The sequence below is a fragment of the Ochotona princeps genome, chromosome 18, assembly GCF_030435755.1.
Source record: "Ochotona princeps isolate mOchPri1 chromosome 18, mOchPri1.hap1, whole genome shotgun sequence".
NCBI classification, from domain to species: domain Eukaryota; kingdom Metazoa; phylum Chordata; class Mammalia; order Lagomorpha; family Ochotonidae; genus Ochotona; species Ochotona princeps.
In genome coordinates, this window is record NC_080849.1 from 50,433,427 (window position 1) to 50,450,635 (window position 17,209).

At 45.0% G+C, this 17,209-nt stretch overlaps 1 protein-coding gene across 6 annotated transcripts in view; it reads left to right on the forward strand.

Annotated features, from left to right (window-relative positions):
- PIEZO2 (piezo type mechanosensitive ion channel component 2) overlaps positions 1–17,209 on the forward strand; it is a 405,850-nt gene that overhangs the window by 363,118 nt on the left and 25,523 nt on the right. For 5 of the 6 annotated variants that reach the window (XM_058676955.1, XM_058676950.1, XM_058676951.1 and 2 more), the window contains 6 exons: positions 2,309–2,475; positions 3,859–4,025; positions 7,962–8,129; positions 10,381–10,863; positions 11,772–12,030; positions 13,734–13,916. In XM_058676955.1, coding sequence (XP_058532938.1) covers positions 2,309–2,475; positions 3,859–4,025; positions 7,962–8,129; positions 10,381–10,863; positions 11,772–12,030; positions 13,734–13,916 — 1,427 coding nt within the window. The remainder of the gene's footprint in view (positions 1–2,308; positions 2,476–3,858; positions 4,026–7,961; positions 8,130–10,380; positions 10,864–11,771; positions 12,031–13,733; positions 13,917–17,209) is intronic. The other variant, XM_058676952.1, reaches the window with a different exon arrangement.

A 17,209-nucleotide genomic window follows, 5' to 3' on the forward strand; every position in this document is an offset into this window, starting at 1 on the left:
CCCCATCATGGGCACATGGGTGTCGAGCTGGTATTACTACGGCAAAGCTTTTTCTCCAATAGCAGTGGCTAGCAATTTAGTTTCCCATCATGTTTCCAAGCCTTTTTCCAAGATATTTGGTCTTATCCTCTTGTTTAACACCCTCAAAAACTCACTTCCCCTCTTAAAAAAGGGAAACTGAGGCAGGGAGAGATTCACTTTTCCAAGTCTATTTAACTGCCACATATAGAGTTTGGTTTGGATCCAAGAGACCATCAATGCTATGCCATACTGCTTTTATAGTAAAAATAATAATAATAATAATAAAGTGAAAATTAAAAATGTTCATTTTCTGAGTTAGTTTGCAATCCCCCAGGTTAACAAAGGACATGTCATTGATATCTCCAATGAGCGCTTTAATTTTGAGCTCCACAGCAAGACTACAAAGTGTTTTTCTTTGCCAATCTGAAAAAGTAGCCATGACTATCAGAGACAAGTAAGTAGCCAAAGGTATAGGGAGCTGCTGAAATGTATTAACAGGTGTAATCCCACATCCTTCAAATTCCAGGAGTCAAACTTCAGCTTCCAGAGGTAAAGTGTCTGCATAAAGCCATGAGTGATTCTTTTCAAATGAGTGTAGGAAAGACTTGTCTGCCTGCCTTTTTTTTTAAGTCAGATATATAGAGGGGAAGAGAGAGAGAGGAAAATTTTCTGCCTGCTGATTCACTCTTCAAGTGACCGCAACAGCCAGAGCTGCACCAATTCAAAGCCAGGAGCCAGGAGTTTCTTCCAGGTCTCCCATGCGGGTGCAGGGTCCCAAGGCTTTGGGGCGTCCTCGACTGCTTTCCCAGGCCATAAGCAGGGAGCTGGATGGGAAGCGGGGCCACTGGGATTAGAACCAGCGACCATATGGGATCATGGCACGTGCAAGGCAAGGACTTTAACCGTTAGGCGACTGCGCTGGGCCCTTCCTGTATTTCTTTTAAAGGGGGATGAGTAGTGGGTAGGATGAGCTCTGTCAGTGTTCCCAGCACCTGGTACTCCTGCCTGGCTCAGCCCCGCTCAGGGAGCAGCTGTTCACTTGCAGCGCTGCTCTGCTCCAGCAAGGGCACCCTGTCCTCTTACTGCCAACTGATGGGTGTGATGTGGTTTCACATGTGTTTGGAGGAACAACCAGGGTAATGTTACCTTAGGCAGGAAAACCGTTCCTTCACACGGAATGCCAGACGTCTCGCTTGCAGCTGGGGCTGGTCCTTGGGGGCTGACTTAATTCTGCCACCTTTTGTCCCAATCACAGTTCTCCCCGAACTTGCCCCCAGGTGTGACTTCGAGATCCTGGACACTTTCACTTTTGCTAGTGTTCCCCCCGCCCCCAGCCCATCTGGCTCCCTGTGCCAGTTCTCAACTTTCCTTTGGGGCTCTTCTTTTACCTTTCACCTCAGAGAAGGTCTACCTCCCTTCCAGACCCCTCAGCTTGAAAGATAACATCATTTTTTTCCATTGTAATTCCTCTGTTTTCCATCATAACTTTTAGAGCAAGGCGTAGGACATGGCAAAAGTGGTCATAGGTGATGACACCCGACTGGGAGCCAGCAAACTATACACCTGCGGGCTCCCGTCAGAGGCGGAAAACCACTGGTTTGCACCCATGAGTAAGACAGGTGGCTAACATGGCTTTTACCCTCTTTGGATTCTTTTTTTATTGTGTGCACGTGAGGAACATAGCATGCTGTTTTGATACATGCAAACAAATCGACATAGCTGCCACCTATCAGCTGTTATATGTGTGAAGAATGTCTAGCATGAGCAGATTTCCAGTATGCAAGATAAGATTATGAATTGGAGCTGTCATTTCGTACGTCAGCTCTCCAGGCTTATTCATGCTCCAGAACAGTCCTCCCCCAACCCCTCCCACCCCAACCTGGTCTCTGATCAGCACCACTCCAGTCCCTGCTTCTCGAGTCTGATTACTGCAAATCAGTGGAATAACACACTGTCGGCTTTCATTTATCTGGTTCATTATTTAATTCCATGTCCTCTGTGGTCATTAGATAGTCACGGATGACAGAATTTCCTTCTTTTTGGAGGTTGATTCATGAATGTTCCACAAAGTGAGGTCCCACCTAGGGAGGTCCACAAACGTTTCTCAAGACCAAGGAACTCATGTCTAGATCTCTGGAGGAGCTGTCTGGCTTGGATGCCACTGCTGCCTTCCAGGTCCTGTTGAGGGTCAGGGGACTCACCTCTCAGGATCACAGCACAAACCAGCGTGGCTTGGGTAAAACATTCACCGTGTTCGCTTGCAGAATGTTGTCCTGCTTTCTCCTAGACAACATCATCAAAAGGATATTTAACATCTTGAAGTTCACCTGGGTGCTGTTTCTGGCAACTGTGGACAGCTTCACCACGTGGCTGAACTCCATTTCCAGGGAGCACATTGACATATCGACGGTTCTGAGAATTGAGAGGTGTATGCTGACCAGGGAAATTAAGAAGGTAACGCTGATGGTGTGGTTCTGTCTTCCTGCAACATTTTTTTAAAAAGCATTTAAAAGTCAGTATCTGGTTGATACTTTTTGTTGCAAAAGACAAGATTCCATTCTGTTTTTCATTGTGGCTAAGTAGTACTCCATGACATATATATTTCTTTACCCATTCATCAATTGATGGATATCTATTTTTAGTGAAATAAGCCAATCCCAAAAAGACAAATATATTTTCCCTGATTTGTTGCAATTAATATACAAAGTACAAAAAACAAATTGGCATATTGAGATTTAGTTATTTTTTTACAGCACTTGTCTGTGCTGTTGAGGAACAATGTTTTTCTATTTGCTCCATGTTGAATTATTGGTTGAGTGGAGGATTTAGCGACTAGAATGCAAATTGAAAATGTCAGAAATAATTAAAAGAGAAATAAGGAAGAATTTCTGTTGAATCTGCGGAAGCAAAATGTCTTCTTTTTATATACATTTTAAAAACATTAAAAATGTCAGTATCTAACATTCTAAGGAAGATAGACAAAATTTTCTCGTAGATGTTGCCATAACATCTCGTAGATGTTGCTTTTCCATATACTTAAATACTCAGATCTGTTCCATATTCATAAACAAAATACTAAAAACATTAAACACACACACACACACACACACACCATCCAATGATGATGTTTGGTTTATTCATTCTGCACCCTCTGCTTGCCAGAGTTTGCAGGCATAAGAACTCTGCCAGGCTCTGTAAAGGAAATTTGACCTGAAACTTCTCACAGGAAAATTAGGATATATGGGGAGAGTTAAAATGTGGTCAGTTGTGCTTTATAAATGGTCTCTTACAATTTGAACACTCCTAATATGAGTGTTTGAATTCTAAGATGCTTCAAAAGCTGACACTCCTTGAGGACTGACATGGCACACAGATGGAGAGTTCTCATGAGACAGGTTGAAGTCCAAACATAAGTGCAATAAAAAAATACTGTATTAAATGACCTTCAGCCTGTGCCTGCAGGGTGTCTATGAGACACTAATTTCTTGCTTCAGTGTCATCTCCCAGTCAACTCATGAGCAATATGCACACATGCCAAAATTTAAGGAAAAAAAGATTCACAATTTGAAACAGGGCATCATATCTTGTACGAGTTGGCAGCAAAGCCCAGCTTGTCTAGTTGGCTTTAGTCCTTATTTCAGAGAGTGCCATGACCCGGGCAGCGGAGTGCTCCCGGAAAGCGGGGCCTGGGCAGCGGAGTGCTCCCGGGAAGCGGGGCCTGGGCAGCGGAGTGCTCCCGGGAAGCGGGGCCTGGGCAGCGGAGTGCTCCCGGGAAGCGGGGCCTGGGCAGCGGAGTGCTCCCTTGGGGGCTGTGGCGACATCCCCCTCTCTCCCCAGGGCAACGTTCCAACGCGGGAGAGCATCCACATGTACTACCAGAACCACATCATGAACCTTTCCAGAGAGTCGGGCCTGGACTCCATCGACCAGCATCCCGGAGCTGCCTCGGGGACACAGCCAGCACACAGGGCCGACAGCTTGGACTCGCATGACAGCATCTCCAGGTACTGCCCTCTCCAAACAGTGCATTTGCTTGGGACAAAGGCGAATGATGCGGGCGTATCTCATGAATGTATGAGGTGAAGGTTACCTAAAAACATGCATCCCTCACTCCCACATAGTGTCTACAGGCAATCCCCAACAGAATGGTGTTCTGGCCTGGACTGTCACATAGCATCAGACATCACTAAGGAGCTATTAGAAATCCCCAGCTCTTCCAAACATGGTGAAGAGATTTCCAACCTGGAGACAAGGAAGAGTGACCCTTCCCTAAAGCCCAAAGTATTGTTTGTGATGAAAGTTGCATCTTTGGTGCCTTTCAAAAATAACCACTCTGAAAACACCTGCTATCCCAGGTCTTCCACCTGCTAATCCCACTTTCAGCCTTTTGCTTTTGCAATTGCCACTTTAAGGATCATAGTAATAATAATAATAATAATAATAATAATAATTCTCTGTGAGCATCTCGCTCCCCTGAGTTTTATTATCAGATGCCTTGCTTCACAAATATGGTACAGATGTGTTTACTATTCCATATTTTTGTGAGAAAAAGAAAGATTTAGGAGAGAAATCCTTTCAGGGTTTCAAGGCCCAAATGGCAGTTTCGCAATTGAGAATCTGTTGAGTTTCTGATTCTTAGAGTAAAATAATTAATTATTAAAGAAAGGTGCCATGATAATAGATCTCTCACTCTCTTTCTACCCAAGCATGTGCACATTTGTCACTCATGAATTTCTGAACCTATGAACAATAATATACAGCTGCGAAGAGGTCATTTAGGACCCTGTGCTGCGTGAGTCCTCACTGTGTCTTCCCGAGACAGGTGCCATCAAGATAAACAGTGATTGATTTTCAGCAAACTGTGACACTTGTTGGTTTGGAAGAAGTTGACCTTCTTAAAGTTGTGCTTCTGGCAATACCTCTATTGGTAGATACACATATAAAATCTGACTTCATTTTACTACTAAAACTTAAAACGCATTTCTAGCCCACTTGTTCCCAAGTTCCCCAGGGTCCCGATTTTTCTCATGGTAGCTCCTTACCTCTTGATAAGTGGAAGCGGCATGAGCAGATGTGTGGAAGATGTGGGTGTGTGCGCAGCAGGGCAGTGGGGGAGCAGGGCTGATGTGGGTGTGTGCGCAGCAGGGCAGTGGGGGAGCAGGGCTGAGTGCAGCAGGGCAGTGGGGGAGCAGGGCTGAGTGCAGCAGGGCAGTGGGGGAGCAGGGCTGAGTGCAGCAGGGCAGTGGGGGAGCAGGGCTGAGTGCAGCAGGGCAGTGGGGGAGCAGGGCTGAGTGCAGCAGGGCAGTGGGGGAGCAGGGCTGAGTGCAGCAGGGCAGTGGGGGAGCAGGGCTGAGTGCAGCAGGGCAGTGGGGGAGCAGGGCTGAGTGCAGCAGGCTCAGCGCTCTGCAGGCCCAGCGGTGGATGCAGTGACTTGTGGAGCCTAAAAAGGCCCAAGTCCACCCCCCTTAGCATCTGTTCATGACCCCACCGCCATTTCTTGCGCAGCAGAATGGTGGAGTGTGGGAAATGCTGAGATACTCAGCAGGTGCATTTTCTATGCCAGGTTCCATGGATTCGGTCAACCAATCATTCATCTCTGTATGACATTAACAACATTCCATTGCATTCATTTGTGCTCTGCATTGATGACTCAAAGTTTATAGGAAATGAAATTAAAAGATAAACTTAACTTGGGTACAATTTTTAAAAATCCTTGCGCCTTTAAAAAAAATTATATATATTTCCATGAAGTTTCTGAAAACTTCTTTATATGGCATATTAACTGGATCTGGTCAAAACCGCATTTTAATTTTTTTTTCAGAAGCTCAAAATGAAAGGTTCCAGACAACTCTTGTTTCTTTACCTGAAAGCCATTTTCATTTCCATTGGAATGTTTGCAGATAGTAAAGAAGACAGCCATCTACCTGCACCGATGTGTAGTTTGTGTGTAATTTGATTACTGAAAATATGCTGCCTGTTTCTTAGCACAGCCCCCGCCCCCAGGGTTTCTAAGCTTGGCAAATGAAAGCTCGTGACTTTTCTCCGACTAGCAATAGTTCTGAAACTAACAATATTGGTCAACAGTCCTCTAAAGCTGGGCCCTTCTCCCAGAGTGAAACATCTCACAAATATAAGCTCATCCCATAACATTCTAAGGATTTGCCAGACACCTGAGCATCATACTTGAAAGCTGTTGTATAGTGAAGAAAATTCTAAACAAATTTTCCAAGGAAAAAACATACATGATGTTTAAGCTACTGATTTTAACTGCATAGTGCTTTATAAATTATTGAAGTAAGAAATTACATAGGAGAACTCACGGCTGAGAAGGAAGAAAGAGGATAAAGAAAAACTGGGTAAGCTGAAATCAAGTAACTGCCTTTACATCTGACCCAAGACTGTACATGTAAAAATCATATCAACATAAAGAAATCCATGGATTACTTTTTCACAAAAATTGTCAAAATATTTTCCAAAACATAACATGCTCAATCATCAGATACATTCACTAAAAAGCTAAAATCCTTTAAATTTCCCTTGATGTCTTTGGCCTTTGTTTTACTACGGTAGCATCATTGATTACAGGAATTGACAGACTTTCTTGTTAATGACTGAGTGACATGCATATCCTATGTTTCTATCAGAGGAATTTCCCAATCTCCCACAGTGATCAGTACAGTGGAGCTTCCAGGAAGTTGTGCTAACTGGGAGACAGCTGTCATCCCCAGAGAAGATGCCGTGTGTGACTGCACCTGCCAGTTAGGTGGGGACCAGTGGGTCGTGAGGCCATGCTGCCTAGCAAGGACCCTAGTCCTGCAACCAAACCCCAGATTTTCACACTGAGTCTACTTTCGGGAACCCAGTCAGTGTGTGTGGTTCCATTGACATTGGAATGGTCATGATCTTCCTCAGGTCCAGACTTCAATGGCAAACTCGTTTTTCTGCTGCTACTTTACAAAATCAGGCTATCATCTATATTTCTTAAATGAAACAATTTAGCTCAATTGTTATCCTCAGCGAGGCAGTCCCAAAGAGATAGGGTGGCTGTCGTTTAAAACATATCACCCTACAAGGTGCTGCGTGTTCCACCTGGCAACATCTCAGCCTGAGTGAGCCTTCGCTCCCTGACTGCTACTCCCCAGGGCAGCAGGAGGTAAGGAGATGAGCCAATGGCTTCTCTCCCTAATGATGTCCTCCAACAGCCAAAGCATGACCCTGATTGGAAACCAATCAAGACGAAAAGTTAACAGACAAAATGAAGCTGGCATTGCTGGAATTCCTTTGTGATTTTCTTTGTAGCATCTTATTTTTTTTTTCTGATGTTGGTTTATATCCGGTGCATATCAAACCAGCATCTCTTCTATATGCAAGGCGTTTACTTTGGCTTAACTGAATATCACTCAGAACATGGGGTGGAAAATTCAGTGTTTGGTATCGTTCTTGAGCTTCCCTCCCTCTCTGCATTTGGAGACGGTGTAAAGAAAATCTCTATGTCTTATATAAATTCCACATAAGCTGTTATTTCTGCTTAAGCCAACGGGTTCATCAGTGCTCTCAATGAACTCAAGGTGGCAATACCAAACACAGTAAATTTTCTTTAATAATTTGAAGAAACGTTGTTACAAAACTGTAATCACCACCGTTGTGCTTTAGTGAGAAAGTTAAAGGGATTTTTCTTACGATTTTATTTTCCTGTCCCATCCAGAGAGTGCCATTGTATCATTGATCGCTAGCCAATGTATTCTTTGAAACTTGGGTCCTCTTGTGTTTTCTTGTCCCGCTAACCAGGTCCTGCCCTGCCCCGGCGGTGGTCGTTTTCAGCAGTGTTGGTGTTGTGTGTGATTTGCTGCATGGCAGTGTGTCGACCAGTTGACCGGTGTGTGAGCTGATGTACCACTGGCATTTTAACACTGTGTTTCTGTAACTGTTTGCGCTGCTAGCTGCTACACTGAAGCAACCATGCTGTTCTCAAGGCAGTCTACCCTTGATGATTTAGATGGATCAGACACGGTTCCCAAAACAAGCGAGCGCGCACGGCCTAGGCTCCGTAAAGTGTTCAGCATGGATATGTCCTCCTCATCTGCTGACAGTGGCAGTTTAGCATCAAGGTGCTTAACTCGTGCATGCTTTGTTCCGTACTTTTCTCGTCTTCCCCCCTTTCTGTGTCATTGCAAATATCAGTTCTTGACAGGTATGTTATTTGTTTTTCATTTTTCATTTAAGAATTTGCATGACTAACAAAAGCATGCCCATGGTGAAACATACTTGTTCTAGGACAGAGTGTTGTGTGAACCTAACAGCTCCTTGATTTTTGTCTGTTAGAAGTTTCTTAACAATCCTTATTATCTGCAGTGTCCTCCCTTTTTTAAGTATTTCACACTTTCTGATTCTCTAAGACATAACGCATGTTTCATGCATGATGTAGAACTGTTGCAGACAGCCCTCAAAGCAGAAAATCCAACAGGAAAGGTAGACAACTTGGATTTCTGATTTTGCCACAAATGCTATGCCATCCAAAGCTCTGAAAATCTGCCATGTGTTGCCATTTTTAGTTACTATTGAATAAATCCAATGATCAAAACCAACAGAAAAGTCAGACGTTATTTGTCCATTAACTGCTGAAAAGAGGATTCGCATGTGGTCAGATTGTCACTTTGTACACGCTCCCTTATACCACTTGGAAAGAAAAACTTTGTTTCCTCACTAAATTCTACCATAACACAATAATCATTTGGAAACAACTATTTGCATAAAATCCAGAAAAGTTGAATGATACAGCTGGGACATCAGCCACATTGTATTAATCTGGTAGGTAAAATGACCCAAACTCGAATGGATTTTATTATAACCGCACCCAGAGGCTGATCGGAGAAGTGTGATTCTCTCTTGCTGGCAGCCACATGTAGCTGCACAGCGCGTTGCAGTGTGGTGGGACCTGCATCAATGAGACTGCCCCTCTGTCTGAGCCATCCTCAAGCTCTGCCATCCCACTCCGATGGTCCCACAGGGTCCCCCAGCCGCTTAGAGCCAGACATGCTCCCAAGCTACAGCGACCATGCTTAGAGTTGGTTATGTTCATCTTGGCACTTACACTTGGTGTAGCGCTGCCCTCGTGATTGGAAAATTCCCAGGAGATGAGTCAGTTCTGTGGCTTTCGAGAAAGGCTCTGTGATAATGAGGTAAGTCAGAGCTCCTGCTTGCTCTGGTGCTCCAAGAGCCTTCTACATGATTTGCACACTGGGAGACAAGACGTGAAGGAGCATCAAGGGCTCGCACAAACCTATCATGCATAGCCATGGTACCAGTGAGGGCTCTTACAGGGCCACCCATCATCATTCACGGAGATGTCCACACTGGGGAGGCATCTAAAGGAAGACAGCTTATACAGCGGAGACTGAGTGTGTAGGGGAGTCTAACTGCTCACCTGGGCCACTCAGAAAATAGGACGTGTCTCATCTGCCAATCCAGGATATTCCTGAATCCACGGGGTTTGCACACCCTGACAATTTCCCCTGCTCTCTGTTTCAGGGGCTGGATGTGCCAGGAGTAGACAATCATAAAAGGCAGAATTTTCATTTCTGTGCCTGCTCTGTTTCCAATTCCAGCCTTTCTGCCATAAACCTTACAAGGAAAGTTGGAAGATAAACGAATAAAAGAAGGAGAGGAAAAATACACCAACTGTAGGGAGTGATGCTAAGAGTTAGGGATCATGAGCAGGGAGACAAGCAAAGGGCGGATGCTCCCATGGTAAAGGCCAGTGAGAAATGGCTGAAAGCTTGGAGGGATGATGGACGCTTGGTCAAGAGTGACACATGTCAATAAGGAAAAGGCAGAGGGTGACACAGCAGGGAGGAAAAGCAAAAATCAAAGAAAGGTGACTCATTTTAGGGATTGCACTTGTTTAGCTTAGCTAAGATGTGATTATTCCTGCCATTCCCTGGTGGCACTGGCTGGGTCCTTTGTGTAGGACTGAGAGTGAAGCCCTATAGAAGAAGGCTTTCCCTTTTCACATGGCCCCACTTGAAAGCACCTAGGACGGTAGGTACCCAATACTGGGTGTGTGTGTGGACTGGGAAACCAGCACTAGAGTCATGCTGTGTTTGCCTCTCATTAAGAACACCTGCGTGCACAGATGGGCTTTGCACCCTGAGAGTCCTGTGGCTGGCTTTTGCCTTGGAGGGTCTGCCTTGCAGATACTGGGAGGAGCACAGCAGGTGGGAGTCCAGAAAGACGGGATATTACTTTTCCTTGGTGTGTTTGCTCAGGAGCTCTGATGCCCACCTCTTGGGAATCTGGAAAAGTTCTCCGGGGTGTGGCTGCTGAGCCAAGGGCACTGTGCCCATCCCTTTGTCCCCACAGCGAGCCCACACAGTGTACCATGCTGTACTCACGCCAGGGGACCACAGAAACCATCGAGGAGGTGGAGGCTGAGCAGGAGGAAGAGGTGCTGGGTGTGGCGCCCCAGCCTGGAGACGCTGAGGATGAGGAGGAAGATGAGGAGGAAGAAGAGGAAGAGGAAGGAGAAGATGAGGAGGAAGAAGAGGAGGAGGAGGAAGAAGAGAGAGAGGAGGAAATGGAGTTTGCCGTGGGGGCGGAGGACGCCAGCCTCACCCCAGAGGAGGAGCTGCCACAGTTCTGCGTGGAGGATGGGGATGTGGAGGCCCCACCCTCCTACAGCAAGGCCGTCAGCTTTGAGCACCTGTCCTTTGGCTCACAGGATGATGATGGGGCCAAAAACCACATGGTGGTGAGCCCTGATGACAGCCGCACGGACAAGCTGGAATCCAGCATCCTACCTGCCCTGACTCACGAGCTGACCGCCAGCGAGCTGCTGCTCAACAAGTGAGTACAGCCTGCCCAGCAAGGAAACCGGGAGCTAAGGCTATTTAGGGACAAAGAATTTCACACCGTGAAGTTACCTGATTTTTTATACATTTAGTTATTTATTTGAGAAGTTGAATGACACATGGAGAGAGAGGGAGGAAGGCAAGGAGGCGGGGGAGGAAGAAAAGGGATGAAGAAAGAATAGAGAAAAGGAGGAAGAGAAGAAGAGCAGGAGGGAGGGAGGGAGAGAAAGAGAGAGAGACAAAAATCTATCTTCTGTCTTCTGGTTTACTACCCAAACAGTGGCAAGGACTAAGGATGGACTAGGCAGAAGCCAGGAGCATGGAACTCCATCCATTCGGGTCTCCCACATGGGTGGCAGTGTCCCACACACTTGAACCGTCCTCCACTGCTTCCCCGGGCTTATTAACAGGAAATTATAGCAGGGCATTGGAACTGGAACAGCTAGGACTCAAAGTGACACTCGTATGGGATACTAACCTCACAAGCTGTAATTTAACCTGCTACCACAGCAGCCATAAAATTCTGTTTCATGCACAAAATTATTTCAAACGTTAGGTGCCATTTCCAAGGTATCCCATTGTGCATACACAATTTTTAAAAATCTACAAAATTCAAAATCTGAAACACTTTCTGTCCCTGTCTCAATCTTAGTAGCACTTCAGAAAGATGGCAGAATACTCTCGTTTAAAGATAAGCTGTTCGAAGATTTGAAATCACACATCTGTTTGTTCCTAATACTCTTTCCCATGAGCACTGAAGCAACGTAAGATAGCGGCCTGGACAGTGCAGAGGGGTGTGGGAGCAGAGTGGAGAGTTTCAACAAGACGGACCATGCTTGAATGGGAACCAGGAATTAGGAGAAACCAAAGACGAATGTCTCACGGCAGTGCTTGTTTTGCCAGGATGTTTCACGATGACGAGCTGGAAGAGTCGGAGAAGTTCTATGTGCACCAGCCCCGCTTCCTGCTGCTGTTCTATGCCATGTACAACACGTTGGTGGCACGCTCGGAAATGGTGTGCTACTTCGTTATCATCCTCAACCACATGGTCTCCGCCTCCATGATCACCCTGCTGCTGCCCATCCTCATCTTCCTCTGGGCCATGCTGTCTGTGCCCAGGCCCAGCCGTCGCTTCTGGATGATGGCCATCGTCTACACCGAGGTAGGCCTGGGGCCGCAGCCCCGTATCTGTCTTTCCATGTTTCCCTCTTTGCCCTGCGCAGGTGTTTAGGTAAGGAATGGAGGAGGGGCTTTTGAAGTGTGATTGTCTGACCTACAATACTAACCAGCAACAGTCCCGTGCATGGTGCCTGGTATCAGTGGATGCTCAGTGAATGGACAGGGCATTACATGATACAGCAGGGCACTTGGAGGATAGCTTGACGCAGTGTACGTAGTTTCCATTCAAATTCCAGAAGCCAGTGCCCACAGCAGTGCAATGCAAGGTTATCTGAGCATCCAGGTGCCGATCAGAACGACGAAGAGGGTACATTGTCAGCCATCGCCTACCCAGGTGAGGGCACAGAGAAGTCTGCCCAGTCATAGAGACCTGCTTTCCTCTCCTACCTTTGGAGAGAGAGAAGGTTAAAAAGTTCAAAGAGAATCACAGCAGGGGACAAAGGAGGAGCATGGCAGACTGTGTGTGGGGTTGCCACGACCTTGCATTCATGGATGCCAAGGTCATCGGTCCTGAACATTACCGTCACCGCGTCACTCCACGGGCACAGGCAACTCTCTAACACCTCTGTGACTACCAGTGACTAAGCAGCAATGCCCAAAATGTGCCAAGTAGAGCAAATGCTGCTTCCATGGCTTTTGCCTTAAAAATGGCTCCTAGTGAAGTTTGGGTTCTCTGTCTTCCCTGTCATACTAAGAAGTGGAGGTAAGCTGGGTACGTACTTGATGTTAACTCAGTCTATGATTTAAGCTAATTGCCAAAACCCAGGAACTCTGCTACTCATGAGCATATAAAAATAAATACAAAAAGAAAGGAATTTCTATTTAAAAAAACACACACACACACAGCTAGTGTGCCAAATGGACAGAATGGAGAGAAGGGAAACCTACCCCTCCAGACCTCAGGAGATGCTCAGGAAGCCTGGGCAGGCAGGGCAGTGGGAGCGATGGGCTAAGCTGTGCCCGACGCCATCATGCCCTAGAGACAGGGCAATGGGTGCTGTGGGCCAAGCTATCCTGACACTGCGCCCGACACCGTCATCCCGGCTTGAGTCCTAGCGACTACAATTCCAACCTGCATACCTGCTAATGCACCTGGGTCATGGCTCTAGTACTTGGGCCCCGCCACCCGTGCAGAAGACACATCTGCAGTTGGCATTCCCCAAGCCCCTTTCATTATGGGAAGCTGGGGAATGAACCAAAAAGTGGAAGATATTCTCTCTTCCCTCTTCTTTCTCTCTCTGTGCCTTTCAAGTAGATGAAAACAAATAAATGAACAAGCATTTAAAAACTAAAAATGTAAATCTTTTTCTGGTCAACTTTGTCCAAATTTGTTTGGTATCTGGATAATGTTTGCATCTGAATAATTATGTGAGCACATAATTAAATCAGTGAGGAAGCCAGTTTTTCAGTAATGGAGGAAGCGACCGACCCCATGAGGATCGACTGAACAATCCGACTGGCTCCTCTCTGCTTGCTTCTCTGACAAAGATTCCACAGCAGCAATATGCTGCTCTGATTCCAAAGCCAGCACTCTGCGAAGATACTAATGTTACTGCCCCACAGAACTGGGTACATCACTACTGTCAAATTCGCAAGATGGTTATTTTCCTTGTTAGCACTGTGTCTCTTCTATAACCAGTTCCTAAACATGAATAACTTGTTTCTATTTCTATCGCTTGTGTATAGGTGGCAATTGTAGTCAAGTATTTCTTCCAATTTGGGTTCTTTCCATGGAATAAGAATGTGGAATTGAACAAAGATAAACCTTACCACCCCCCAAATATCATAGGAGTGGAAAAAAAGGAAGGTTACGTCCTTTACGACCTCATTCAGCTCCTGGCTCTGTTCTTCCACCGCTCCATACTGAAGGTACTGCTCATGCGTGTGGCACTCGTGGAGTACTTGCGTATTAGAGATGGTGATGGACAGGGGCCCGTGGGTGGGGTCTGCTTCTAGACTCTTGTCTTTCAAAATTACGTTGACTTATAAAGGCCATTTTCTCCAACACTTGTGATACTCAGTAATGGAGCTTGTCACAAGCCTGGGAGAAAGTGTCCCGTGGAACTTTGCCTGATACACTAAACCCTGCCTGTAGCTTCAGCTGGGATGTTGGAGAGCTACAGTTTGGAATGGGGCACTCAGCCTCTGATTTCCACTCCAGTTTCTGCCCACCTTCCTCTGGTGGAGTTGCTTTTTTGGGGAGCAGCATTCAGAGACACATGTGGAGTGGTGTCGGGGAGCCCAGGACTGCGTTCCTGCCTGCTTAGCACCGAGAAAGCTGTGCCAGAAACACCCCTGTCCTGCCTGAATTCACCAACTCTTGCCCCCCTGCAGAACATCCACATGGTTCTTCCTTTTTCTCACACTGTGAGCAGAGATGAGGTTCACCAAGGCACCATTCATCTAAAAACGACCAGGAATTATTGCACAGCATGGATTCTATGTGCTCAGCATGCTTTCTTATTATTGTAACTTTGTCTCCTTTTATCAAAGACTTTATCGGCTGGTGTCATTATCAGTCCCTAGGATCCTTTCTAGAGCAAGGCTTGGAATGAGTCAATGCTTTTTACACCTGGCTCATGGAAATACCCGCTAGTCGAGATCCTCACCCTGTCTTCCATCACTCTACAAAGTGTCCAGGTCCCTGTCCTGACCTGGGGTGCCTTGCCTGAGTCACTGGAAAGTGGTGGATCTGCAGAGTGATGCCATCTAGAGAAATCAAGTATCCAGAATTCAATTAGCCTTCATTTTCCAATACTGTGATGAATATGTTAATTAGTTGAGTTTATGCAACTTACTCATTCTTATCAGGGCTATATTGATAAATGTGTCAATGTCACTTTGAATTTTTGATTCTCAAAGTTGACGTTTTATGTTGCAGCCTTGAACATAAGGCAGAGTGCATCAGGCTGCTTCTGAATTCTCTTTCTGATTTTGCATTTTGTTTCAAATTTTCATAAAACTTCAGGCAGTGTTCCCGCATTCCATCAGTACTCAAAAACAGTTTAACAGCTGTATTTTTATTTCAAGAATACAAGAAGCCAAACTTTGATGCTACGTGTCAACGTACTTAATTTATTTTTTGAAAGCTTCGGATCCCAACACATGGTGAATATACAAAAGATTTCTAATGCTAATATTATGTTAAAAGTTGGACTAATAGTAAGAAAAATGCTTTCTGGAATGATAAAACTTTTCATAAGACAAAGCCGCTTGACAGCTTTTGAAAAAATCATGTTTTTTTACAATGCTACTTTGAAAAACAACTATTTAAAGCTGCATAGAAATCTTAGAAGTGCTTCCAATGATCTTTTTTCATAATTTACTGTCAATATTATAACTAGTTAGAAAAGGAGCTGGTATTATGTGCCAGCTTGTATACCAGCCACTTCACGTCTGACCCAGCTTCCTGCTAATATACCTGGGGAAACAGAGAAAGCAGGCCCACAGGGGAGACCTGGGCAGTTCCAGCCACTGTGGCCATGTGGGGAATGAATCTCTAGGCGGTAGACTGCTGTTATCTCCACCGCTCTGCTGTATACATACATAAAATAATTCTTTAGAAAATGATTAGAAAGGACCCATAAGTTCAAAAAGAGTCATGAAAATATCTAAACATATTAAAATGTTGACCAGGGGCCCAGCACGGTAGCCTAGTGGCTACACGCTCCGGGATCCCATATGAGTGCTGGTTCGTGTCCCTGCAGCCTTGCTTCCCATCCAGCTCCCTGCTTGTGGCCTGGCAAGGCACTAGGGAACAGCATAGGGCCTTGGGACTCTGCACCAGCTTGGGGGGACCCTGAGGAAGCTCTGGGCTCCTGGCTTTGGATCAGCTCAGCTCTGGTCGTTGTAGCCACTTGGGGAGTGAATCAGTATATGGAAGATCTTCCTCTCTGTCTCTCCTCCTCTCTGTATATCTGACTTTCCAATAAAAAAATAAATCTTTAAAAAAGTGTTGACAAAAGCGGAAACAATTTTGGAAATAGTTTAAAAGACATGCCTATAAGCCTAAAGATCCCATTACTAAAAATGACTTTTTTTTTAACAACTTTTTATGTTTATTTGCTCATTATCTGTATTCCAAAGAAATCCTTAGAAAATTAACTCAATATAAATACCTAAAAATCACATCTATGTTGTATAAGAAGTAAAATTCAGATAAACTTTCTAGTTAATATTTCCTGGATAATTGGATTCATTTTTCCTTGTTTTCTTTATTTTGAATTTTATGGTACAATTATGTAGGGTCTGGGATCCCCCCAAAAGTCCCTCCCCCTGAATGATTTTCCCCATATTGTTACAATATTATAGTCAAAACTTTTTCTTGTAAGAATATATTCATTGATTGGCCCAACACAATGGTGCAATGGCTAAATCTTCAACTTATACTTGCCAGGGGTCCATGTGGGTATTGCCTTGTGTCCTGGCTGCTCCACTTCCCATCCAGCTTCCTGCTTGTAGCCTGGGAATGCAGTAGAAGATGGCCCAAAATCTTGGGACCCTGCACACACATGAGACCTGGAAGAAACTCCTGGCTCCAGATTGGCTCAGCTCCAGTCATTGTGGCCACTTAGAGAGTGAACCAGCAGATGGAAGATTTTGCTTTCTGTCTCTCTCTCTGTAAATTTGACTTTCCAATTAAAAACTAAGCAGTCGAGGACGGCCCAAAGCTTTGGGACCCTGCACCCACGTGGGAGACCCAGAAGAGGTTCCTGGTTCCCAGCATTGGATCAGCACAGTACCGGCCCGATGCGGCTCACTTGGGGAGTGAAACATCGGACAGAAGATCTTCCTCTCTGTCTCTCCTCTTCTCTGTATATCTGACTTTGTAGTAAAAATAAATCTTTAAAAAAAAAACTAATCTAATCCAATTAAAAACTAAATAAATTTTTAAAACAGAAAAGGTTATATTCATTAAAGATAAGGGCCTTCAAAAAGCTCAGCAAAATGCGAGTTACTAGAAAACTATACTTAGATTTAAAAATTCTTTTACAGCAAAACGAAGCTGTCATTAAATCCCATTCGTCCTCAGACCTTTTGAAGCTATCTTCAGATCTTTAAAAAATTATATCTCTAAATAAAACTTCAAGACTAATCTTTATTTGGGTGACTTTGTCTTTGGAAAATTGGCCATTTCCCGAGGTGGTTTTTTGATCAAATTG